At 43.3% G+C, this 27,516-nt stretch overlaps 1 protein-coding gene across 2 annotated transcripts in view; it reads left to right on the forward strand.

Annotated features, from left to right (window-relative positions):
• The window catches only part of LOC126242629 (facilitated trehalose transporter Tret1-2 homolog), a 284,620-nt gene that overhangs the window by 116,939 nt on the left and 140,165 nt on the right, over positions 1–27,516 (forward strand). The window contains exon 1 of one of the 2 annotated variants that reach the window (XM_049948103.1): positions 18,849–18,981. The exons of the other annotated variant lie outside the window; for it this stretch is intronic. Coding sequence (XP_049804060.1) covers positions 18,856–18,981 — 126 coding nt within the window. The 5' untranslated portion in view covers positions 18,849–18,855. Of the gene's footprint in view, positions 1–18,848; positions 18,982–27,516 lie in introns of those variants that run through there. 2 annotated transcript variants of the gene reach the window in all.

Genomic DNA, 27,516 nt, shown 5'->3' on the forward strand with positions numbered 1-27,516 from the left:
GACTGGAAAACCGTGCCCTAGTCAAATGATTCTCGTTACCAGTTGGTAAGAGCTGATGGTAGGGTTCAAGTGTGGCGCAGACTCCACGAAGCCATGGACTCAAGTTATCAACAAGGCACTGCGCACGCTGGAGGTGGCTCTGTAATGGTGTGAGGGATCCGTTTACATGGAATGCACTGGGTCCCCTGGTCCATCTCAGTCGATCATTGACTGGAAATGTTTACGTTTGGCTACTTGGAGACCATCTGCAGCCATTCACGGGCTTCCCAAACAAAGATGGAATGTTTATGGATGACAATGCTTCATGTCACTGTGCCACAACAGTTCACGACTGGTTTGAAGAACATTCTGGACACTTCAAGCGCATGATTTGGCCACCCTGATCGCCCGACATATATCCCGTGGAAAATTTATGGGACATAATCGACAGGTCAGTTCGTGCTCAGAATCCGGCACTGGCAATACTTTCGCAGCTATGGACAGCTAAAGAGGCAGCATAGCTTAATGTTTCTGCAGGGGGCTTCCAACGACTTGTTGAGTCCATGTCACGGCGAGTTGCTGCTCTACGCCCGACAAAAGGAGGTCCTCACGATACTGGGAGGTTTCCCATGGCTATTGTAACCTCAGTGTAGAGCCAGAGAATTTGAGGAGATGTAACCTAGATAAACTGAAAGAACCAGAGGTTGTTAGGGAGAGCATTAGGAAACGATGAGGGAAAGAAATACAGTAGAAGAAGAATGGGTAGCTCTGAGAGACGAAATAGTGAAGGTAGCAGAGGATCAAGTAGTTAAAAGACGAGGGCTAATAGAAATCCTTGGGTAACAGAAGAAATATTGAATTTAATTTATGAAAGGAGAAAATATAAAAATGCAGTAAATGAAGCAGGCAAAAAAGAATACAAACGTCTCAAAAATGAGATCGACAGGAAGTGCAAAATGGCTAAGCAGGGATGGCTAGAGGACAAATGTAAGGATGTATAGGCATATCTCGCTAGGGGTAAAATAGATACTGCCTACAGGAAAATTAAAGAGACCTCTGGAGAAAAGAGAGCCACTTGTACCAATATCAAGAGCTCAGATGGAAACCCAGTTCTAAGCATAGAAGGGAAAGCAGAAAGGTGGAAGGAGTATATAGAGGGTCTATACAGGGGCGATGTTCTTGAGGACAATATCATGGAAATGGAAGAGCATGTAGATGAAGATGAAATGGGAGATATGATACTGCGTGAAGAATTTGATAGAGCACTGAAAGACCTAAGCCGAAACAAGGCCCCGGGAGTGGACAACATTCCATTAGAACTACTGATAGCCTTGGGAGAGCAAGCCCTGACAAAACTCTACCATCTGGTGAGCAGGATGTATGATACAGGCGAAATACCCTCAGACTTCAAGAAGAATATAATAATTCCAATCCCAAAGAAAGCAGGTGTTGACAGATGTGAAAATTACCGAACTATCAGTTTAATAAGCCATGGCTGCAAAATACTTACGCGAATTCTTTACAGACGAATAAAAAAACTGGTAGAAGCCGACCTCGGGGAAGATCAGTTTGGATTCCGTAGAAATATTGGAACACGTGAGGCAATACTGGCCCTACGACTTATCTTAGAAAATAGATTAAGGAAAGGCAAACATACGTTTCTAGCATTTATAGACTTAGAGAAAGCTTTTGACAATGTTGACTGGAACACTCTCTTTCAAATTCTGAAGGTGGCAGGGGTAAAGTACAGGCAGCGAAAGGCTAATTACAATTTGTACAGAAACCAAATGGCAGTTAAAAGAGTCGGGAGGAAGCAGTGGTTGGGAAGGGAGTGAGACAGGGTTGTAGCCTATCCCCGATGTTATTCAATCTATATACTGAGCAAGCAGTAAAGGAAACAAAAAGAAAAATTCGTAGTTGGAATTAAAATCCATGGAGAAGAAATAAAAACGTTGAGATCCGCCGATGACATTGTAATTCTGTCAGAGACAGCAGAGGACCTGGAAGAGCAGCTGAACGGAATGGACAGTGTCTTGAAAGGAGGATAGAATATGAACATCGACAAAAGCAAAACGAGATTAATGGAATGTAGTCGAATTAAATCGGGTGATGCTGAGGGAATTAGATTAGGAAATGAGACGCTTAAAGTAGTAAATGAGTTTTTCTGTTTGGGGAGCAAAATATCTGATGATGGCCGAAGTAGAGAAGATATCAAATGTAGACTGGCAATGGCAAGGAAAGCGTTCTGAAGAAGAGAAATTTGTTAACATCTAGTATAGATTTAAGTGTCAGGAAGTCGTTTCTGAAAGTATTTGTATGGAGTGTAGCCATGTATGGAAGCGAAACATGGACCATAAATAGTTTAGACAAGAAGAGAATAGTAGCTTTCGAAATGTGGTGCTACAGAATAATGCTGAAGATTAGATGGGTAGATCACATAACTAATGAGGAGGTATTGAATAGAATTGGAAAGAAGAGAAATTTTTGGCACAACTTGACTAGATGAAGGGATCGGTTGGTAAGGCATATTCTGAGGCATCAAGGGATCACCAACTTAGTATTGGAGGGCAGCGTGGAGGGTAAAAATCGTAGAGGGAGATCAAGAGATGAATACACTAAACAGATTTAGAAGGATGTAGGTTGCAGTAGGTAGTGGGAGATGAAGAAGCTTGCACAGGATAGAGTAGCATGGAGAGCTGCATCAAACCAGTCTCAGGACTGAACGCCACAACAACAGTGTAGAGCAAAGTAGTGGACAGGCGTTTGATGCTTATTTATTAGAGATGATAATGAGGCTGCCCTTTCACCACAGTCGCATTCCTCGAACTGCTTCATTGGTACAAATGTGCAGGAATGTAAAAGCGAGGAAGTAACTTATGATGAAGCGTGTCGTGGTGATGTAATACCGTCGGATACCACCTTTCCTCTGTTCGCAGCAGAGGAATATATGAAACGAGCTGTCGTCTTCTCGTAAAGCGGGAAGAAGGGAAACCTGTCTTTCAGGACCTTAAATTATTGTAACACAGACTAGAAAACACTGCACTTCCGTATTGCCGATACCATCATGTGGAACAAGACAATATCAGCCGCTGGATATATGTGGCTTCCTCGTATTCTGCTCGGCACGACTTCTGGGTTTCGATGTGAACTTCGGGCAGCGTAAAAACATCCTTCAAATGCAGTCTCACCATGATGTCGGACGGCCTTTCAGTACGCATGGTATCGAAGCGACCAGACCTGTGACCGGCCTCGACTTTGAACATCAACTGAAATACTCTTTTGATACTGCTAATGTGCTTTGTTCATTGAGTGAAACTGCGCGGTTTGTAACCTGTAGTTGGTGCCAGAGATCTGTTTGCTATCAAGAATTTTATGTAGCGATTCACAAATGAAACGTAAATGAATGAAGTGAATGAATGTATCGTTAAAGAAGCATCGTACCGTTATTTAATTATTACCATCGCTGTTGTCCGTTATTTTCTTTGGATAGTAAAGTTGACTCTGTGAAAGCGAAGTACATTTCCAGGAGTTTCAAATCTGTTCGTTCAGAAGGTCATAACTGCATACTATCAGAATTAAGAGCTGAAATATTCGCGATGGATCGACTGCTGGGGAGCCAAACTGGCAGTCATGTAACAGATCCTCAATTTGTATCGGTGTTGTGTATTTCTAGTGTCTGTGCATATTGAGTGTCTCATTGCATTCCTCTCGTATAATTAATAAATGCCAAGCTATTGACCCCTATCTCACGAATCACTATTCAGGGTGAAGAAAAAACGTTGTACTTGGCGGTCGTCATGCAATTCCTCATACAGATCGGAACAAAAGTGTACCTAGCAAAACCTAATCCCACCAATAGGCTCAATAGAAATGCGGTGTACAAACGAGGCTGTGGCAGCGCTGTAAATCCATACAGCGTGGCCTAGAATAAGCGCCATGGACCGTGCACTGGGCCGGAGCTGTCCCATTAGCTCAGTGAGACGAGGCACTAGCGTCGGGAACTCGCCTACGTTCAGGTCGCGTTCGTGCAAAATATTTAGTTTTCAGTTAAAGTGTCAGACTTGTAAGTAGGCTGTTTAGGTTTTTATGTTGGTAACGCCACGTAACGCTCTATATGAAAATCACTGACTGTGCTGTGTGAAGTCTGTTGCTGGTTTGCATAGTTGGAATATTTGCTACTGTAGTGTTGGGCAGTTGGATGTGAACAGCGCGTAGCGTTGCGCAGTTGGAGGTGAGCCGCCAGCAGTGGCGGATGTGGGGAGAGAGATGGCGGAGTTTTGAGTGCGGACGATCAGGACGGGTGTCCATCAGAAAGAGTAAATTTGTAATACTGGATATTATGAACCGATATATATATATATATATATATATTACAAAAAGGTACGGCCAAACTTTCAGGAAACATTCCTCACACACAAATAAAGAAAAGATGTTATGTGGACATGTGTCCGGAAACGCTTAATTTCCATGTTAGAGCTCATTTTAGTTTCGTCAGTATGTACTGTACTTCCTCGATTCACCGCCATGATTTCATACGGGATATTCTACCTGTGCTGCTAGAACATGTGCCTGTACAAGTACGACACAATATGTGGTTCATGCACGATGGAGCTCCTGCACATTTCAGTCGAAGTGTTCGTACGCTTCTCAACAACAGATTCGGTGACCGATGGATTGGTAGAGGCGGACCAATTCCATGGCCTCCACGCTCTCCTGACCTCAACCCTCTTGACTTTCATTTATGGGGGCATTTGAAAGCTCTTGTCTATGCAACACCGGTACCAAATGTAGAGACTCTTCGTGCTCGTATTGTGGAGGGCTGTGATACAATACGCCATTCTCGAGGGCTGCATCAGCGCATCAGGGATTCCATGCGACGGAGGGTGGATGCATGTATCCTCGCTAACGGAGGACATTTTGAACATTTCCTGTAACAAAGTGTTTGAAGTCACGCTGGTACGTTCTGTTGCTGCGTGTTTCCATTCCATGATTAATGTGATTTGAAGAGAAGTGATGACTTTTGAACATTATTAAGGTAAATACATTGTTTGTTCTCTATCAAAATCTTTCATTTGCTAACTATGCCTATCAGTAGTTAGTGCCTTCAGTAGTTAGAATCTTTTATTCAGCACGCTGTATTGCAGTAGTTTGAGTAACGAAGATTTTTGTGAGGTAAGTGATTCATGAAAGGTATAGGTTATTGTTAGTCAGGGCCATTCTTTTGTAGGGATTATTGAAAGTCAGACTGCTTTGCGCTAAAAAAATATTGTGTGTCAGTTTGGTGATGATCAGAATAAGTAAAGAGAGAAACGTCTGAGTACGTCCAGTTTTGCTCAGCTGTTTGAAAATCAAATAATGTAAGAGGTTTATCAGCACAGTAATTCAATAATTTTTCTAAGGGGACGTTAAACTGTATCCAATTTATACCTCCACAACTCGGGATCTTGTTTATTTATTTCTGTTACTGTTTCCTTTATTTTTACGTTTAGATATTACATGTACTTCTCACAAACGAAAACGACCACTTTGTTTCTTCCATGACACAAATGAAGCCAATAGAAAATAACAGCGGATACAGTAACATCGTCTGTATCCAATGTGGTACAACAAACACAACAGGTGAGTTACCCTAGATCACACACTATGCTACGCACAGTAACTCGATTCCGTACGTTTGACGTCAAGGCTTATACGAGGGTTGGAACTTAAATAGTGGCAACTATTTATTCACAACCGATGCAAAAGAGTTACGTGTTTGCACTTGTTACTGTCCTTCCAAATAGTCACCAGCGTTGTGTAGAACCCGTTGCCAGCGATGTAGTATACCGTTAGCAGAGCCTGTCGTTTCAGTTTTGGCTTCGTGGCATTCGCTTCACAACTGTTCCAGAGATTCGACAGGCAGTAGACCGCTCCATTCGCACCATCAACACAACACGCTCTGCTAATGGTGTACTACGCCTTCCACATCGCTGGCAACGGGTTCTACACAACGTTGGTGACTACTTTGAAGGACGGTAACAGGTGCAGACATGTATTTCTTTTGTATCGGTTGTGAATAAATAGTTGTCACTATTTAATTTCCAACCCTCGTATTTACAGAGCCGCTATCTACAGTTACGATCAAATTTCACTTTAGAGAAGATGTTCAAAGCGACCACCTTGCATTTGCAAACACTTCGTCACTCGATTGATCTTACTTTGCTGAACTCTACGCATTCCACCTGCATACACCACTGCCAAAGTGACAAACACTGGCTATTAGGTCTTGTATATCCATGGATGGAATACTATAAACTTTTTCTTGTAATTGTCCCTACAAAAATGTAGTGGATTAAGGTCTGGGGAACATGGAGGGCAGAACATTGGACCTCCACGACTAATCCATTTCCCTGGAAACGCTTCGTTTAAATAATTGCGTGCATTCATTCCAAAGTGTGGCGGGATGTTGAAAGCATAGCTGTCGCCGAATACCAAGAAGAACGTATTCTAATGGGTCTGGCAAATTATTGCGAAGAAACGTACGAGCCAGGAGCGCATTCGACTTTTCCAGCAATAGGTAAGCGACCAAAAGCACTCTTCCCACGACTCCTGTCCGCAGGTCTATGCCAAAGTGTGCTTGAAAGCCAGGTTCGCAGGTGACATGGTGGCTGTGTTCCGACCAATAATAGCTGTAGTGAAGCTTGAAAATACCTTCACGAGTGAAGCTTGATTAGCCAGTGCATATCACGTTATTTATAAAATGTTCGTTATCTTCCACTTGGTGCAAAAGTCAGTCACAAAAGTGTACTCGTCGAATGCGGTCTTCTGGCCGCTGGTGTTGAGTTAACGTTTAATGATACCTTTGCACACCTTCATAGTGCAACATTTCAACAATCAGTCTTCAAGATATCTGGAACTCCCTTGCAATTTTACAGGTACTTCGCAGAGGAGATTTGTGGACGGTTTCAAGAATTCGCGTTCTCTGTTTGTGGAGTAGGTCTAGTCCTTGGACGGTTTCCGCCCATTATTTGTGGACGAAGATTACCGGTTTCCCGAATGCGTTGCTCCAGGCGACGAAAACATTCGTATCGGCAAGGCGCCTTTGAGGGCACCGTGCAGCATACGCTCGAGCAGGAAAAGCAGCAGTTTGGTTATCGGATGCACCCAGCACCAAAAGCATATCGACGTATTCATCGTTTCTGTGCTCCATCGGTAACTTGACAGGACCAATTATATGACTGACTGTTCGGTCGGTCGGTTCTTGGTAGAACATCTCATACATTCTGAATGAAACACTCACAACACTGGTGTAATATTCTACAATACTTACTATTTGTTACACAAACCGGTTTTCGACGGTTAAGCCATCATCATGGACAAAGATACGTAAGTGGTGCAGTGAGATTTTGTTGGATGAAAGATTTTGAACTAATGCATCTACAGAGGATCTCCATTTCCTGAGATGAAAAATATTTATGTTAGAAAATAAGAAGTATTATTTCAGTGTAAATGCTATGTAAGGTTAATTAACTAAGATAAAAAGTGTGACACATTAACTAATGGACTATAGACAAATTACAGCAGTTGTACATAGAACATAGAAGAAAGTAACTGAATAATAAACTTTGGTGACGTATTCCAATGTTCAGCCTCAACTTTGGAATATGTCATCAAAGTTTATTGTTCAGTTATTTTAATCTACGTGCAACTTTTGTAATTTGTCTATAGTTCCTTGATCAACGTGTCATACATTTTATCGTAGTTAAATAATCTTACATCGCATTTGCATTGAAATAATCCCTCTTGTTTTCTAACATTAACATTTTTCATCTCTGAAAACGGTACGAATTGGAAATGTCTGGTAACTTCCTACGGGACCAAACTGCTGAGGTCATGGGTCCCTAGGCTTACACACTACTTAATCTAACTTAAACTAACTTACTCTGAGGACAAATCACACACCCAGGCCCGAGGGAGGGCTCGAAGCTTCGCCGAGGGGAGCCGCGTGAACCGTGTCAAGGTGACTCAGACCACGCGGCTCTGAAAATAGAGATACTCTGTAGATGCACTACTTCAAAATCTTTGATCCAATAAAATTTTACTACAACACATACTTAATTTCTAATGACGGAGTAACAGCCGAAAACCGGTTCGTGTAAAAAATAGCAAATACTGTAGGATATTACACCAGTGATGTGTGTGCTTCATTCATAAACTGCCAGTTATAGTTGTGCACTGCACAGTTAGTAGACAATGCATGCCGTTTAGTGGATTGCCTTGTCATGTAATAGGTATTGTCATGTGACAAAATAATGTCCTGCTTATAACCGACGAGAACTGGGGAACGTCTAAAAAATAAAAAAAGAACCTAACGAAGATTCGAACTGTAGCTTCATTGTGGGTGGGGTTCTGATGTCCCAGTAGTCTATCTCAGTGAGCTCCGACGGCTGTTGCCGTAGGGCGGTATGATACACTTTCCTCTGTAGGCTACATTCCGATGCTATGCACGATGTGACGGTGTAGCGAGCTTCTCGTTCTCCTACATGTGTTTTCAAAATGCACCCGATCTGATTTTGCTAGTTAAACATTTGTCTTAAATGTGGATGAGGAATCGCATGCCGACCTCCAAGTGCGGCGTTTCTTTTTCACCCTGTATTTGTGCAGTCAATTGAGTTTGGGTTGTCGTCAAAGGACAGAGTTTTCCTTACGGAGTTTAAGACGTTAACGCCGTACCTCGTGTACTCTTAGATAATAGAGGGTTACGCTGCATTTCACCTGTGAGCCTGTGACGTAACAAAGAACACTATGTGGCGCAGTGGTTGTTGAAAGACACCGGATTACCATGCAGCAGGAACTACATTAAAGAACCCGTCTCATAATCCTGATTCACCTTTTGTTACATCGTTTCGTTGCATCCCTTCATCTACATCTACATACACACTCCTCTAGCCACCGTATGGTATATGGCTGAGGGTGTCGTGTACCACCACTACTGATATCTTTTCCTATTCCACTCGGAAATGGAGTGAGGGAAAGACGACTGTATGAGCCCTAATTTCTCGTATCTTGTCTTCGCCGTCTTTAAGCGAAATGTGAGTTTATGACAGTAGATTCCTTCTGCACATAGCCACAAATCCCAGTTCTCTGAATTTTGTCAATAGTGTTTCGCGAGAAGAACGTCTCTTCGCTCCAAGGATTACATTTGAGTGCACGAAGCATCTCCATAACACTCGCGTGTTGATCGAATCTACCGGTAACAAATCTAGCAGCACGACTGTGAACTGTTTCAATAGATTCCTTTAATCCGACTGTAGGATGGGTACACAAATGTTGTAATTGCAGTATCCTTTGTAGATGAGCTACAGTTTCCTAAAATTCTCCAAATGTACCGACGTCGACAGTTGCGCTTCCCTTCTATTGCCCGTACGTGCTCCTTCTGTTTCGTTTTAGATATCGCAGCCATTCATCACACTGCTAGAAATTCTGCCTAAGTCATCTTGTGTCCTCCTACAGTCATTCTCCGACAACACTTTTCCGTTCACGACAGCGTCATCAGCAAACAACCACAAGTTGTTACTCACCCTCCATCAGACCATTTATGTATATAGGGAATAGGGCACTCGTGTCACTCCTCCCTGGGGCACTCCAGACGGTACCCTTGTCTCTGATGATCACACCCCGCCGACGACAATTACTAGGTTCTATTAGTGGAGAAGTCTTCCAGCTATTCGCATATCTGGTAACCTAGTCTTTATGTTCGGACCTGAACAGTCTGCAATGGGGCACCGTGTCAAACGCCTTTCGGAACTCTAGGAATATGGAACCTGCCTGTTGCTGAGCACAGAGTTTCTTTGCATTATTCCACAACTGTTGCGGTCGAATCGGGCGGCCGGTAAAACCATCCGATGATTAAGTTGGGTTCACCTAGGCCGGATACTCATGTCCAGATAACTTCGCAATTAGATTCGATTTGAACCCCGGTAGAGATAGTATTTTTGACGACTGCAATGAACACAACCCCACCTCCGCCTTCCCCCCCCCCCCCCCCTTCAACGACGTCTAACCTGTCGTTCTGATTTACATTCGATGCCTCGACTTCAGCGCACTTTCGAATATCCTGACAACACCACGCGTGTCTCTTCTGTTATTGTCTTGGAGTTCTTTTATGACGGCAGCATTGTTCGTAATCCGGACGATCAGTTCTTGTCTGGTATTTACTTTTTCTTTGTATACTATGCTTTTCAAGTATCTTTACAGGAAAAAATATAAAGGGGAAAGATCAGGGTATCTTGATGGCCAAGAAACGTGACCATACCTGCCGAATCGTATCCTAGGAAATATTGGTTTTTAGATCAGTCTTCACAGCCTGGGGGTGATTACTTCCTAAGGAGTGAAACGTCATTTTCTGCGGACTAAAAAGGAAAGAATTCAACTGTGGTTCGGTCACGAAAGGTAAATTATTTTTTAAAAAGATTTATTTTTCCACTATTTCGTAACACTGTAATACTGATTACGTAAGTTACCAATATTTAAATTCTGTTTACCTTTAAATACTAGCGTTAATGGGTGACACAATGTGGTTGAGGTTCCAGCCTATGAAACTAATGTATGAATATCATCTTCCTCACATGCGATATTGCATTGTTTGTTTTATTCCGAATTACGATCCTTCGTACATGCAATCATGACTGAATGAACAGGTGACTACAGCCGATACGAAATACATGAAATGTATTCGCAATTCCGAATATGAACAACCATCAGCTGCGTAGTGCAGTGACGACGATGAAAGCTTGTGCCGATTTCCTGTTTATCACAAGCGACCGCCTTACCGCTAGGCTAACCGATCAAGACTCATTGCCAGACCCAAACTTCCATATATCGGCAAATGTTTTCTACAACCTGTACTCGTACATCTGTTATGTCTATTCTTTTACAGGCGAGATATTTTAATTGAAAGTCGCTTGCCCGGTTGTTGTTGTTGTGGTCTTCAGTCCAGAAACTGCTTTGATGCAGCTCTCCGTGCTACTCTATCCTGTGCAAGCTTCTTCACCTCCGAGCAACTACTGCGCCCTACATCCTTCTGAATCTGTTTAGTGTATTCATCTCTCGGCCTCCCTCTACGATTTTTACCCTCCACTCTGCCGTCCAGTACTAAAATGGTGATCGCTTGATGCCTTAGAACATGTCCTACCAACCGGTCCCTTCTTCTGGTCAAGTTGTGCCCCAAATTATTTTTCTCCCCAGTTCTGTTCAGTACCTCCTCATTAGTTACGTCTTCTATCTACCTAATCATCAGCTTTCTTCTGTAGCACCACATTTCGAAAGCTTCTATTCTTATCTAAACTGTTTATCGTCCTTCTCTCACTTCCATACATAGCTACTACTCCATACAAATATTTTCAGAAAAGACTTCTTAAACTTAAATCTATACTCGATGTGAACAAATTTCTCTTCTTCAGAAACGCTTTTGTTGCCATTCCTAGTCTACATTTTATATCCTCTCTACTTCGGCCATCATAATTCATTTTGCTCCCGAAATAGCAAAACTCATCTGCTACCTTAAGTGTCTCATTTCCTTATCTAATTCCCTCGCTATCACCTGATTTAATTAGACTGCATTCCATTATCCTTATTTTGCTTTTGTTGATGTTCAATTTGTATCCTCCTTTGTAGACCCTGTCCGTTCCGTTCAGCTGCTCTTCCAGGTCCTTTGCTGTCTCTGACAGAATTACAATATCATCGGAAAACCGCAAAGTTCTTATTTCTTCTCCATGGATTTTAATTCCTTGTCCGGTATCGACAGATAAATGCGATATTACAGTGTCTGTGTTATATCGAATTACGATCCATATCCAAACGAATGGGCACTGCGGAGACTACATCCGCTATGAATTACATAAAATGTATTCGCAGTTGCGACCTGCCTCCAGGAGTCCAGCCATTGTGACCCGTTCGAACACGCTCACGTGCCGATACTCCACCCTGTGATGTCGGCGAGGCATAGTGGCACTTGGTTACGCATTTCCACTTCGTACGACTGCTCTGCGCTGACTGAGCGTTGCCTGTCACTGACCTGGACGGTCACACGAACAGGGTGCGCTGTTGGGCCTACGTGCACCCCGCCTCTCTTCCGTTTAAATCACTTGTAATGGTTCCACCGTTCTACACGTCCTCTTACTGTTTGGTATTCCAGACCGTTGCTGCCGAGCGCTTCACTTTTTAGAAACAACAGTGTATTATGTCTTAATAACTAATAACCTGGAATCTATTTAATTACGGAAAAATGTTTAAAGTATTTGCATAAAAATATTTATTTACCTAAAAATCAGAGACCTACTTAAAACTAGGTGGTGTGATTTTCGTCGACAGTACGGCATTGCACTTCCTCAAACAATTCGATGATCGCACCAAGCAGTTTCAGGAGACTGGTTGTCTATTTATGGAGGAATCCAAGGTTGAAATACCACTTCACCTCCTCCTCTGCCTCCCTCTCCCCCCCCCCTCCCAAACACACACGGTGTGCAAGTTGAATACGTAGAACACATACAATAGAGGTCTGCGAGTTGTCTCCAAAGCTCTAGTCGTCATCCAAGCCGAGAGTTGTCCGTTCATCATGTATCTGAGGGTTTTCCGGTGACGCTTTTGTCTCAAACTATACAGGATTAAGCTGCTAGAGGCCCTTGGTAATGGTGATAAACAACAACTTGTAGAATTTAATGAATTCCTTCTAGGTTCAAAATGTGTGTGAATTTCTAAGGGATCAAACTGCTGAGGTCACCAGTCCCTAGACTTACACACTACTTAATCTAACTTAAACTAACTTATGCTAAGAACAACACACACACCAGTACCCGAGGGAGGACGCGAACCTCCGGCGGGAGGGGCCGCGCGATCCTCTTTCTAGGTGAAGAGTTGAAAAAAGAAAAACAATAACTTTTCATATTCAATCTTGTGACTTTATAAAGTTCCACAATCGAGAGAAAGTTCCCAGTTAGACATACACATAAAAGTACTGATTCACACAAAATCCACTGATGCATTTAAGGGGACATTGTAAGTGAAATTCGTTGAAATTTGACATTTTCTGTTTTCTACTACGTAATGTACTTTGGACTTTCACAAACATTTTGGTATATAATACATTAAAATCAGACAATTGTGAGACCTTCAAGTAATATTTTGAATGTTGACGTGTGACTCAAATTTCGTGGCTACATATATACCGCCACAGTTGAGCAGTCATATCTTTGGAACTACACTGTCTAGAAGGCTGTGAATTACTTTGTTTAGTGCCTACTGCTACGTCCCAGAAGTTGGTTGGTTCAAATGGCTCTGAGCACTATGGGACTTACATCTATGGTCATCAGTTCCCTAGAGCTTAGAACTACTTAAACCTAACTAACCTAAGGACATCACACAACACCCAGTCATCACGAGGAAGAGAAAATCCCTGACCCCGCCGGGTATCGAACCCGGGAACCCGGGCGAGCCAGAAGTTGGCATTAGGAATAAACAAATCAGTCCTTTGTTTCTGATACTAGGTTTCGTTGAAAGTAGTGTGATTATCGGCTATTTTTGTAGTAAGCTAACTTCTTATTGCTTTTTATACGTAAATAAAATGACTAAGCGTAAAAGTAACTTCAAGAAACGCAGAAGATGATAAGAGCTGTGTGGAGCACTTTCTTTCATTGAATATAAACCGATGAAAAAGCCATGTCATGCTTTGTGTCCACTTCCACCAAACACTTGGTGTAAATATAGGCAAGCTGATTTTTCTGGCACCCTGCATGAATTTACACATAATCATTCTCTTTTTTTTTGCAGTAATGGAAGCAATCAAACCTATTTACAGAGATTTGGCAAATCCTGAACTACTAAAGAAGTGTTTACATGAGAATACCCGGAATGTGAACGAGTCCTTCAAGAATCTTGTGTGGTGCCGTGTGCCTAAAAATGTATTTGTTGGCCGTATGACTCTAAAGTTAGCAGTGTCTGATGATGTAATAACTTTTAATGGTGGGAACTATGAAAGACTTAAGGTTCTGGATAAGTTAGGGGTAAGATTTGGACAGAACACAGCTAAAGGACTGCGGGAACTGGATGAGCTTCGTGTACGTGAAGCAGAGTTAGCTGATCAGCAAATGACAAAAGAAGCAAGAACGGAAAGGAGAAGGCAAGCACTGGGCTATTGAGACACTGAAGAAGACACAGACTATGGAACAGGGCAATTATAGTACATAAAAGACTCAAAAATGTAAGTCCGTATAAGAATTTTGTAATAAAAAAGTCTTTAACTTCAATATCTCTGAACTACATATTTTGCAATAACTGACGCGTTTTCTAAAAACGTACTGATGGTAGAGACATGAAATTTTCACAGCGTGCCAAGTGTAGGATTCAACACATATGGAACTAGAATAATTAAAATATCCTTAGTTTTTCTGCTTTTATGTTCATTTACTCACAAAATTCTGTCAAAAAATTGAGTGTTTGAAAAAAAAGATAACTTACACCACAATACAATTTCAGTAATAATTCTAGTTCAGTGTGTCTACAAAGGTGCATTCAATAATTATGGAAAATTGTAAGTAGGTGTCTTAAAATGTTTGCAAGATAATGGGTGCACAAATTCGATAATTTAACATTGGCGGCATAGGACATACAATATCCCTTAAGTGACAGATAACTGAATAAAAAGATCTTCTAGGTCGAATTTGAGTTCTGAATAACCGTCTATTGAGCTAATGACAAAATAACAAAAAAAAAATGGTTCAAATGGCTCTGAGCACTATGGGACTTAACTGCTGAGGTCATCAGTCCCCTAGAACTGAGAACTACTTAAACCTAACTAACCTAAGGACATCACACACATCCATGCCCGAGGCAGGATTCGAACCTGCGACCGTAGTGGTCGCGCGGTTCCAGACTGTAGCGCCTAGAACCGCTCGGCCACTTCGGCCGGCTGACAAAATAACAAGTAACGTATCTCGTGCAGATGACAATCACTATTGAGTGTAAATAGAATGGCTGCCCATAGTCAAAATCGCTAAAGTCAGTAAACTGGTGAATATCAAGTCCTCGTGACTGAGACCATGGCGGCCAAAGTCATTGAGGCTGAGGGTCATGGCTGACGGCAGGCCGGTCGTCGTGTCTGTAAAGGCGCCACGACCAGGTTGGTGCGGTAGCTGGAACTGCTTGGCTGCTTGGACGCTGCGCTGAGCAGATCCTCGGTTGGTTCAGCAAACTGAACTGAATTCAGAGCGGCCGGGCGGCGTCCTAAACACACCTCTGACGGAAGGATATTCGCTCAGCTTTCAGTAGGCATGCAATTCACAGATGAAAAGTAGTGCTCGCCATTGCAGCATTGTTGACGGCAATAGTGGCACGGATGGTGGCGAGACTATCACTTCTTGTGGCGAATCTAGCGCCGCAGGTCTCTATGGCGTCTGCACGGTGTCGCCAGCAGGCCGGAGGATCGGCAGCCCGCCGAAGACACCTGTGTTGGTGGTAGCCGACATCGTAGGCGCTAGCCTGTAGATACAGCATTTAGTATTCAATGATGGAGCACACTGGAGGAGATATTAGTGATAGGGTACCTCCTAATATCGTGTCGGACCTCCCTTAGTGCGGCGTAGTGCAGCAATTCGTCATAGCATGTACCCAACAAGTCATTGGATGTCCCCTACAGAAATACTGATGCATGCTGCCTCTACAGCCATCCTTAACTGCGAAGGTGTTGCCGGTGCAGGATTTTGTGTGCGAACTGACCTCTCGATTATGTCCCATACATTCTCAATGTGATTCATGTCGAGCAATCTGAGTGGCCAAATCATTTATTCGAACTGTTTAGAATGTTGTTCAAACCAGTCATGAACAATTGTGGCCCAGTGACATGGAACATTGTCATTCATAAAAATTCCTCCGTTGTTTCGGAACATGAACTCCATGAATGGCTGCAAATGGTCTCCAAGTAACCGAAGATAACCACAACCCTAGTCCATTCGACGTAAACACAGCCCACATCATTATGGAGCCACTACCAGCTTGCACAGTGCCATGTTGACAACTTGGGTCCGTGTCTTCATGGGGTCTGCGTCACAATCTGACCTTACGATCAGCTCCTACCACCTGAAATTGTGACTCGTCTGACAAGGCCACGGTTTTCCAGTGTTCTATGGTCCAACTGATACGATCACGAGCCCAGGAGAGGCGCTGCAGGCAATTTTATGCTGTTAACAAAGGCACTGACATCGGACGTCTGCTGCTCTCGGTCGTTGTATGAAGACCGCCGGCCACTGTGTTGTCCTTGGTGAGGGTTCATACCTGAAATTTGGTATTCTTGATACGCTCTTGACAAATGTCTAGCTCCAACTACCACTCCGCGTTCGAAGTCTGTTAATTCTCGACGTGCGGCCATAATCACATCAGACAACTTTTCACAAGAACAACCAGAGAACAAATGACAGCTCCGCCAATGCAATGCCCTTTTATGCCTTGTGTGCACGATAATATCACCTTCTGTGTAGGTGTATAGTGCTACCCCATGACTTTTGTCATCTCACTACAGGGTGGTCCATTGATCGTGACCGGGCCCAATATCTCACGAAATAAGAGTCAAATGAAAAAACTACAAAGAACGAAACTTGTCTAGCTTGAAGGGGGAAACCAGATGGCGCTATGGTTGGCCCGCTAGATGGCGCTGCCATAGGCCAAACTAATATCAACTGCGTTTTTTTTTAAATAGGAACTCCCATTTTTAATACATATTCGTGTAGTACGTAAAGAAATATGAATGTTTTCGTTGGACCACTTTTTTCGCTTTGTGATAGATGGCACTGTAATAGTCACAAACATATGGCTCACAATTTTAGACGAACAGTTGGTAACAGGTAGGTTTTTTAAATTGAAATACAGAACGTAGGTACGTTTGAACATTTTATTTCGGTTGTTCCAATGTGATACATGTACCTTTGTGAACTTATCATTTCTGAGAACGCATGCTGTTACAACGTGATTGCCTGCAAATACCACATTAACGCAATAAATGCTCAAAATGATGTCCGTCAACCTCAATGCAATTGGCAATACGTGTAACGACATTCCTCTCAAGAGCGAGTAGCTCGCCTTCCATAATGTTCGCACATGCATTGACAATCCGCTGACGCAAGTTGTCAGGCGTTGTCGGTGGATCACGATAGCAAATATCCTTCAACTTTCCCCACAGAAAGAAATCCGGGGACGTCAGATCCGGTGGACGTGCGGGCCATGCTATGGTGCTTCGACGACCAATCCACCTGTCATGAAATATGCTATTCAATACCGCTTCAACCGCACGCGAGCTATGTGCCGGACATCCATCACGTTGGAACTACATCGCCATTCTGTCATGCAGTGAAACATCTTGTAGTAACATGGGTAGAACATTACGTAGGAAATCAGCATACATTGCACCATTTAGATTGCCATCGATAAAATGGGGGCCAATTATCCTTCCTCCCATAATGCCGCACCATACATTAACCAGCCAAGGTCGCTGATGTTCCACTTGTCGCACACATCGTGGATTTTCCGTTGCCCAATAGTGCATATTATGCCGGTTTACGTTACCGCTGTTGGTGAATGACGCTTCTTCGCTAAATAGAACGCGAGCAAAAAATCTGTCCTCGCCCCATAATTTCTCTTGTGCCCAGTGGCAGAACTGTACATGACGTTCAAAGTCGTCGCCATGCAATTCCTGGTGCATAGAAATATGATACGGGTGCAATCGATGTTGATGTAGCATTCTCAACACCGACGTTTTTGAGATTCCCTATTCTCGCGCAATTTGTCTGCTACCGACGTGCGGATTAGACGCGGCAGCAGCTAAAACACCTACTTGGGCATCTCATTTGCTGCAGGTCGTGGTTGACGTTTCACATGTGGCTGAACACTTCCTGTTTCCTTAAATAACGTAACTATCCGGCGAACGGTCCGGACACTTGGATGATGTCGTCCACGATACCGAGCAGCATACATAGCACACGCCCGTTGGGCATTTTGATCACAATAGCCATACATCAACACGATATCGACCTTTTCCGCAATTGGTAAACGTTCCATTTTAACAAGAGTAATGTATCACGAAGCAAATACCGTCCGCACTTATACGTTTGTGACTATATTACATCGCCATCTATCACAAAGCGAAAAAAGTGGTCCAACTAAAACATTCATATTTCTTTACGTACTACTCGAATATGTAATAAAAATGGGAGTTGCTATTTTAAAAAAAACGCAGTTGATATGCGTTTGACCTACGGCAGCGCCATCTAGCGGGCCAACCATAGCGCCATCTGGTTTCCCCCTTCAAGGTAGACAAGTTTCGTTCTTTGTAGTTTTTTCGTTTGATGCTTATTTCGTGAGATATTTGGCCCGGTCACTATCAATGGACCACCCTGTATAAGAGAAATCAGCCCTCTTACCGAAGCATATAGACAATCGTTTTCCCCTCGCGTCATTTGCGAATGCAACAGAAACGGGAATGATTTGCAGTAGTACATGGTACCCTCTGCAGTTCCCCCGTACGTTGGTTTTCTGAGTAAGTGTATAAATGTAGATGCCGATACACTCGTCAAAACGGATGGTTCTTTTGAAAATGAAACTGAACCCAAATTTCTGTCTTTGCTCGTGCAGAAGATACAATCTCGTGAAATCGGATCACTCTTATACGGTAGCATATCAGATCGAAGTGCTGTGAATGCTCCCACAACCGCTTCACGGGACGCACCTGGAAGCCAGTCCTCTATCACTGGCGGGGCGCGCGGTGCGCGCGGCACCTTGTGACGTCACAGCCAGCTGGGCAGACCACGTCGGCAGGCGGCGCGCCGTAGCAGTAGCGACCAGGCGCGGCCCGGGATGCGGAGCTTGTGGAGGCGCTGGCCCTGCGGCCTGCGGGCGGGCGGCGAGCCCTCGGAGAAGCACGCCATCCTCGACCCCTACGCGTGCCGCCCGGCGCCACCACAGCACGACTACACCAACCAGGTGCTCCCGTTTGCAGTCTAACTCACCACTCAACTTCTCCTACTAACACTTTCCTCCCCTCTGTCATCTTGTAACGATATAATCGTACGTAGATCACGGCCCATTCCGGAAAGTGGCTCCACGTTAAATACAGTTAACAGGTGTAAGCTTCCCATCGTAGATGCTGCTACTGGGAAAGCGGTCCTATCGTTAATCATGGAAAAGAAATTGCCCCAGATCGCAGTTAACCCTTTAAGAAGGGACGTTCATGAAAAATACACGCTATTTAAAAGATACACCAAAGCCACAATTTTGAAGACACGGTAATGAAATTTTGTTCCATGCTTTACCTGAAATTAATACAATTACTGTTAAATTTGTTGGATTATATACGTTGTTGTTGTGGTCTTCAGAGACTGGTTTGATGCAGCTCTCTATGTTACTCTATCCTGTACAAGCCTCTTCATCTCCGAATAACTAACCGGCCGCTGTGGTCGAGCGGTTGTAGGCGCTTCAGTCTGGAACCGCGCGACCGCTACGGTCGCAGGTTCGAATCCTGCCTCGGGCATGTGATTTCCTTAGGTTAGTTAGTTTTAAGTAGCTGTAAGTTCAAGGGGACTGATGACTTCAGATGTTGAGTCCCATAGTGCTCAGAGCCATATGAACCATTTTTTGAATAACTACCGCAACCTACATCGTTCTGAATCTGCTTAGTGTATTCATCTCTTGGTCTCCCTCTACTATTTTTACCCTCCACTCTGCCCTCCAATACTAAATTAGTGATCCCTTGATGCCTCAGGATGTGTCCTACCAAACGATCCCTCCTTCTAGTCAAGTTGTGCCACAATTTCCTCTTCTCCCGAATTCTATTCAGTTCCTACTTATTAGTTACGTGACCTGCTCATCTAATCTTCAGCATTCCTCTGTAGCACCACATTTTGAAAGCTTCTATTCTCTTCTTGTCTAAACTGTTTATCGTCCAGCTTTCACTTCCATACATAGCTACTTCTCCATACAAATATTTTCAGAAAAGACTTCCTAAACTTAAATCTGTACTCGATGTCAACAAATTTCTCTTCTTCAGAAACTCTTTTCTTTCCACTGCCAGTCTACAATTTATATCCTCTCTACTGCGACCATCATCAGTTAGTTTTATCTGCAAACAGCAAAACTCATTTACTACTTTGAGAGTGTCATTTCCTAATCTAATTCCCTCGGCATCACCTGATTTAATTCGACTACATTCCATTATCCTCATTTTGCTTTTGTTGATGTTCATCTTATATCCTCCTTTCTAGACACTGTCCATTCCGTTCAGCTGCTCTTCCAGGTACTTTGCTGTCTCTGACAGAATTACAATGTCGTCGGCAAACCGCAAAGTTTTTATTTATTCTCCTTGGATTCTAATTCTTAATCCAAATCTTTCGTTTGTTCCTTTACTGTTTGCTCAGTATATATACCGGCTGAAGAAAAACTTGCGCACTCTGACTTCGCAGCGCGAATCCTTACCAACTAGCAGTACAAAAATGTCTCTCACAAAATTTCGTCCTGCGCATATTTCGACCATTAAATTGGACGTTAAAGAGCGGCAATCTGGCAACACTGTAATCACCTTTACAGTAACTACCTCTCCCAGGATATAGTAATAGTGTCGTGCAGTTGGTACAGTGGATACCGTGTTGTGTTAGTATGCGGGTCGTTGTATTCTACCCCCCTCCTTCCTACTTCCGTCTATTGTCCACACTGAATTTTATGAAGATTTGAGAAGAGCGAGGATTACGATAAACTATCAAGTTTACTTAGCTTGTCATGTTGGGATGCCTCCAGTTCTTCTTGTCTAGGGATCTGATTCTTGAAGCTGAAAATCCCATATTTTAGGTCCTCACGGTTGGATTGAACAGAACAAATTTGAAGATTGTTGTTGCAGAATTTTTGTTTATATGTAAATATATTTACTCACCTTTTAGTATATCATACAGCATTTTGATTTTTCACATTAACAAAGCCGAAATTACATTGTTCGCACAAAATACGTCCGATCACATCAGAAGCATGGTTACGACTCTCACACTCTGCGGAAATAACAATAGTCCAAAGGGTTTCCAGTTTTTCTTAACAAATAAATTTCTACTAGTTTCTGTTACATTATTAATATCGATTATTGTTTGTGGCACAACTTGACTAAAAGAAGGGATCGGTTGGTAGGACATGTTTTGAGGCATCAAGGGATCACAAATTTAGCATTGGAGGGCAGCGTGGAGGGTAAAAATCGTAGAGGGAGACCAAGAGATCAATACACTAAGCAGATTCAGAAGGATGTAGGTTGCAGTAGGTACTGGGAGATGAAGAAGCTTGCACAGGATAGAGTAGCATGGAGAGCTGCATCAAACCAGTCTCAGGACTGAAGACCACAACAACAACAACAATATTGTTTTATAAATTAATCCAGACATAAATATTGTAAACAGTACAGGATTGCATAATTAATACTAGAAATTTTAAGTGTGCCAATACTTCGTACTTTCAAATGTTAAAAAAAAATTATAACTGTACGTTCAGAACTGATACTTATCGATTATAGCATTGAGACTAAAATATTTTATAAAGTAATTCCTTTTCATAAATTTTATCTTGAAATATAACCTATTGCGTATAAAATTATATCAGAAAAGCAACTGAGATAATATTGATCTGTCCAAAATTCGAGAAATAATACTGGTATCGACAACTACTGTTTAGGAAAGATAATGCTACAGGAGGATGTTCCATGAGAAGGTCGATGGTTCGATAAAAGATCAAGGCTTATTTGTTTTTATTTGCTAAAAGCAGTCTGCGTGGTACTGTATGTGGCGTCTTAATCGTCATACAGAGAATACCGTGGGTCTTCTACAAAACATTTGCAGTTACGTATGAGGTGCATTCAAGTTCTAAGGCCTCCGATTTTTTTTCTCCGGACTGGAAAGAGATAGAAACATGCACATTGTTTTAAAATGAGGCCGCGTTCATTGCCAATACGTCCTAGAGATGGGAGCACCGTACGGCAGATGGAATTTTACCGCCAGCGGCGAGAATGAGAACTGTTTTAAATACTTAAAATGGCGACGTTTTCCTTACTTGAACAGCGTGCAATCATTCTTTTTCTGAATTTGCGTGGTGTGAAACCAATTGAAACTCATCGACAGTTGAAGGAGACATGTGGTGATGGAGTTGTGGATGTGTCGAAAGTGCGTTCGTGGGTGCGACAGTTTAAAGAAGGCAGAACATCATGTGAAAACAAACCGAAACAACCTCGGGATCGCACAAGCCGGTCTGACGACATGATCGAGAAGGTGGAGAGAATTGTTTTGGGGGATCGCCGAATGACTGTTGAACAGATCGCCTCCAGAGTTGGCATTTCTGTGGGTTCTGTGCGCACAATCCTGCATGACGACCTGAAAATGCGAAAAGTGTCATCCAGATGGGTGCCACTAATGCTGACGGACGACCACATGGCTGCCCGTGTGGCATGTTGCCAAGCAATGTTGACGCGCAACGACAGCATGAATGGGACTTTCTTTTGTCGGTTGTGACAATGGAAGAGACGTGGATGCCATTTTTTCAATCCAGAAACAAAGCGCCAGTCAGCTCAATGGAATCACACAGATTCACCGCCACCAAAAAAATTTCGGGTAACCGCCAGTGCTGAAAAAATGATGGTGTCCATGTTCTGGGACAGCGAGGGCGTAATCCTTACCCATTGCATTGCAATGGGCACTACGGTAACAGGTGCATCCTACGAAAATGTTTTGAAGAACAAATTCCTTCCTGCACTGCAACAAAAACGTCCGGGAAGGGCTGCGCGTGTGCTGTTTCACCAAGACAATGCACCCGTACATCGAGCTAACGTTACGCAACAGTTTCTTCGTGATAACAACTTTGAAATGATTCCTCATGCTCCCTACTCACCTGACCTGGCTCCTAGTGACTTTTGGCTTTGTCCAACAATGAAAGACACTCTCCGTGGCCGCACATTCACCAGCCGTGGTGCTATCGCCTCAGCGATTTTCCAGTGGTCAAAACAGACTCCTAAAGAAGCCTTCGCCGCTGCCATGGAATCATGGCGTCAGCGTTGTGAAAAATGTGTACGTCTGCAGGGCGATTGCGTCGAGAAGTAACGCCAGTTTCATCGATTTCGGGTGAGTAGTTAATTAGAAAAAAAATCGGAGGCCTTAGAACTTGAATGCACCTCGTACTACGAACACAAAAATGGAAGTCCAATCGTTTTTATTGGTCAGCTTTTAAAGAAACCTTTTGCATGTCGTGGACGCGAATTGTTTCGCATCACGGCACCTACTAGATCCCAAACTTTTTTTGTGTGTACCCTCCCCCAGTGGTCCCATGGATTAATACCAACTATTATTTTTGTCACGTTCAGGTCCATTACATTTCGTTAAGCCCTTACGTCACCAGCAGCAATGTGGTTTGCAAATAATTTCGTACTTGCACTTCCGTGTTCGTAGTACGTAGTAAGTCACTGCAAGTGGTTTATAGAAGACCCCCTGTAATCGCTGTATGACGATTAAGACCCCAGATACCGTACCATGCAGAATACTTTTAGCGAATATAAACAAATAGGCATCGACCCAGAATCGAACCCTCGACCTCCTGTGTGCTAACGCAAAATACTATCCACTGCATTAGTTGCACAGCATTGCTCCATGTGTGGAAGGAGGTAGTTCTCGTACATGGGATTACAGTGTTGCCGGACTGCCAATCTTTAACGTCCATTTACTGTCCGAAATATGCGCAGGACGAAATTTTGTAAGAGACATTTTGTATTGCCAGTATGTGAGAACTCGCGCTGCAAAGTCAGAGTGCGCGAATTTTTCTTCCCTCTTTATATTTAACTTTTTGTGCGAAATTTAAAAACTTTGTTTCAAAAAATAATACACTCCTGGAAATGGAAAAAAGAACACATTGACACCGGTGTGTCAAACCCACCATACTTGCTCCGGACACTGCGAGAGGGCTGTACAAGCAATGATCACACGCACGGCACAGCGGACACACCAGGAACCGCGGTGTTGGCCGTCGAATGGCGCTAGCTGCGCAGCATTTGTGCACCGCCGCCGTCAGTGTCAGCCAGTTTGCCGTGGCATACGGAGCTCCATCGCAGTCTTTAACACTGGTAGCATGCCGCGACAGCGTGGACGTGAACCGTATGTGCAGTTGACGGACTTTGAGCGAGGGCGTATAGTGGGCATGCGGGAGGCCGGGTGGACGTACCGCCGAATTGCTCAACACGTGGGGCGTAAGGTCTCCACAGTACATCGATGTTGTCGCCAGTGGTCGGCGGAAGGTGCACGTGCCCGTCGACCTGGGACCGGACCGCAGCGACGCACGGATGCACGCCAAGACCGTAGGATCCTACGCAGTGCCGTAGGGGACCGCACCGCCACTTCCCAGCAAATTAGGGACACTGTTGCTCCTGGGGTATCGGCGAGGACCATTCGCAACCGTCTCCATGAAGCTGGGCTACGGTCCCGCACACCGTTAGGCCGTCTTCCGCTCACGCCCCAACATCGTGCAGCCCGCCTCCAGTGGTGTCGCGACAGGCGTGAATGGAGGGACGAAAGGAGACGTGTCGTCTTCAGCGATGAGAGTCGCTTCTGCCTTGGTGCCAATGATGGTCGTATGCGTGTTTGGCGCCGTGCAGGTGAGCGCCACAATCAGGACTGCATACGACCGAGGCACACAGGGCCAACACCCGGCATCATGGTGTGGGGAGCGATCTCCTACACTGGCCGTACACCACTGGTGAACGTCGAGGGGACACTGAATAGTGCACGGTACATCCAAACCGTCATCGAACCCATCGTTCTACCATTCCTAGACCGGCAAGGGAACTTGCTGTTCCAACAGGACAATGCACGTCCGCATGTATCCCGTGCCACCCAACGTGCTCTAGAAGGTGTAAGTCAACTACCCTGGCCAGCGAGATCTCCGGATCTGTCCCCCATTGAGCATGTTTGGGACTGGATGAAGCGTCGTCTCACGCGGTCTGCACGTCCAGCACGAACGCTGGTCCAACTGAGGCGCCAGGTGGAAATGGCATGGCAAGCCGTTCCACAGGACTACATCCAGCATCTCTACGATCGTCTCCATGGGAGAATAGCAGCCTGCATTGCTGCGAAAGGTGGATATACACTGTACTAGTGCCGACATTGTGCATGCTCTGTTGCCTGTGTCTATGTGCCTGTGGTTCTGTCAGTGTGATCATGTGATGTATCTGACCCCAGGAATGTGTCAATAAAGTTTCCCCTTCCTGGGACAATGAATTCACGGTGTTCTTATTTCAATTTCCAGGAGTGTATATGTAATTTTTCTCAGAAGCTATTCAAGATATTTCTGCAAACATTTGTCTCTTTAATCTCTTTGCATGTAGTAAGCTTCTCCCGTGATGCTTTTTTTGAATATATCAAATAGGAGAATTAAAAAAAATAATTATAGTTCTGTAAATATAATTATAAATTCATGCAAAATTCCAAGCAATTTGCCGCGTATCTCAGCTTACACTTAGAATTTCAAAATTTACCCATGACACAATTTATTGGGTTTATAGAAAAAAGTATAGAAAATTTCATAGATCTGGCCTTCATAGATTCTGAGAAAAAAGTACATAAACTTTAAAACCCATAATTTTCAGGAAATGTAATTTTAAGTTCAACCTAGCGTTTTTTCTTACCTAGTCTCTTCAGAAGGCCCTAGATTTTTACTGAGGGTCCTCTTTCCCTTCAACGTGTCTCGTTTGATTTCTTGTTTTCTTCCTTCTTTAAGTTACCAGATCTTCCGCTGATTTTGCAGCTACAGAGATGCTTTGAGTGAAATTTCCTACTTTAAAAAAATGGCTCTAAGCACTATGGGACTTAACATCTGAGGTCATCAGTCCCCTAGAACGTAGAACTATTTAAACCTAAGTAACCTAAGGACATCACACACAACCATGCCCGAGGCAGGATTCGAACCTGCGACCGTATCCTACTTTAAAGATCATTCTCTATAATACCTTCACCTTCCCTAAGTTCCCACAATTAAATACAAGAACTGCGTCAGGCGTTGAAATTCTGACAACCGTGGCAGACGAAAATGCGGTTTTAGGGTATGGTTTCCGTATGAGTGAATTTAGAGACTGATTTGGATTCTGGGTCTCATGAACGCACTTGTTTTTAGATGTACCAAATGATCTATAAAACCAAAGAGTACATATCCTGTGCAAGATTGCTTGAAATCATTCCACCGAGTCGTTGTTCAGTGAGCTGGTATTGAAGTGTAACTTCAAAGAGTGGGCGTGACTCGAAGGTCGCATCACCCATTTAATTATTTTTGAGGCACTTTGGATGCGATTTCATCATTGAAAATTTGTAAACTTTTTGTCCTTGGGTTCTAATAGTAAATAAGCAGAAATGATCACTATCTAGAGATATGACAGGAACTATCATTCGCAACAGAACTGTCCGGTAAACAGGGGCTATAAGACTGGTATCTCAAGAGCTATGGGTACTTGTTCAGTAGAAGAGATGTGTTTCACAGTAGCGGAGATGAACAAGTGCTCATAGCTGGTTTTAGAGCTCATGTTTACTGGACAGTTTTTTTCTATTTTTGGTCCATAATACCACATCTCAAAATATGGGAAGCAAAGAACGTGCTGTAGAAATGATTTGTTTCACAGTATCGAAGGCAAACTAGTTGCTGGTAACTCTTAAGATTTGCTTTTTGCATCTCATGTTTACTAGCCTTTTATCTCTCGGAATGACCATTCTTCATGTCCTATCCCAGAATATTGACCATTCCTTCTGGGACACACTGTATATACCACTGACCTTAAATGCCCTTTATTTCTTTATTTCCTATAAACAATCGCATTGTATTGGTACTAATAGAAGCACAATAATTTCTCTGATGACTAAGAATATCATTTCTAGACTTCTAACTTGTGGGACTCTAGATATCAGAGAACGTTTGAGTAAGGTATAAATATTTACCTAAGGCCTTTGAGGCACTTGTCTTTAGAGCTGGTTTTGTTTTCAGCTAACATCAGTCCTCTGTGAATTCACTCTTCTGATGTGAAAGAGGGTACGGTCAATTCACCGTAACATTTGCAACATTATAAAGCATGAAATGAATACGGGAGTCGTTTGTAAGCATATTTACAGCTAGTTTTCATTCACCCCGCTCGTGGAAGCAAACAAATTGTCATGAATTCAGTTCCTAGTTACATCCAGTTTTACTGATTATATACTGTGAAATGCTTCTTCAAATGAAGAATGAATATTGCAGATAATACTGTTTCACAAGTTATCTCGTCGAAAATGCTAATTATTTCCGCTGACACTGCACTTACAGGATGATTGCTGCAAATATGTGACGTGACTAAAACAGTTCACGCACACCTGAATGTAATAAGCATAGTATTCACTTACTTTTGGTTGCCTTTTACAGTTAAAGGGATAATACTGACATTCTTGAATTTTTTTTTATCTATAAGACTGACTTCATTGAGGTGGCGTAGTTCCATGG

Source organism: Schistocerca nitens, chromosome 1, assembly GCF_023898315.1.
Source record: "Schistocerca nitens isolate TAMUIC-IGC-003100 chromosome 1, iqSchNite1.1, whole genome shotgun sequence".
NCBI lineage: Eukaryota > Metazoa > Arthropoda > Insecta > Orthoptera > Acrididae > Schistocerca > Schistocerca nitens.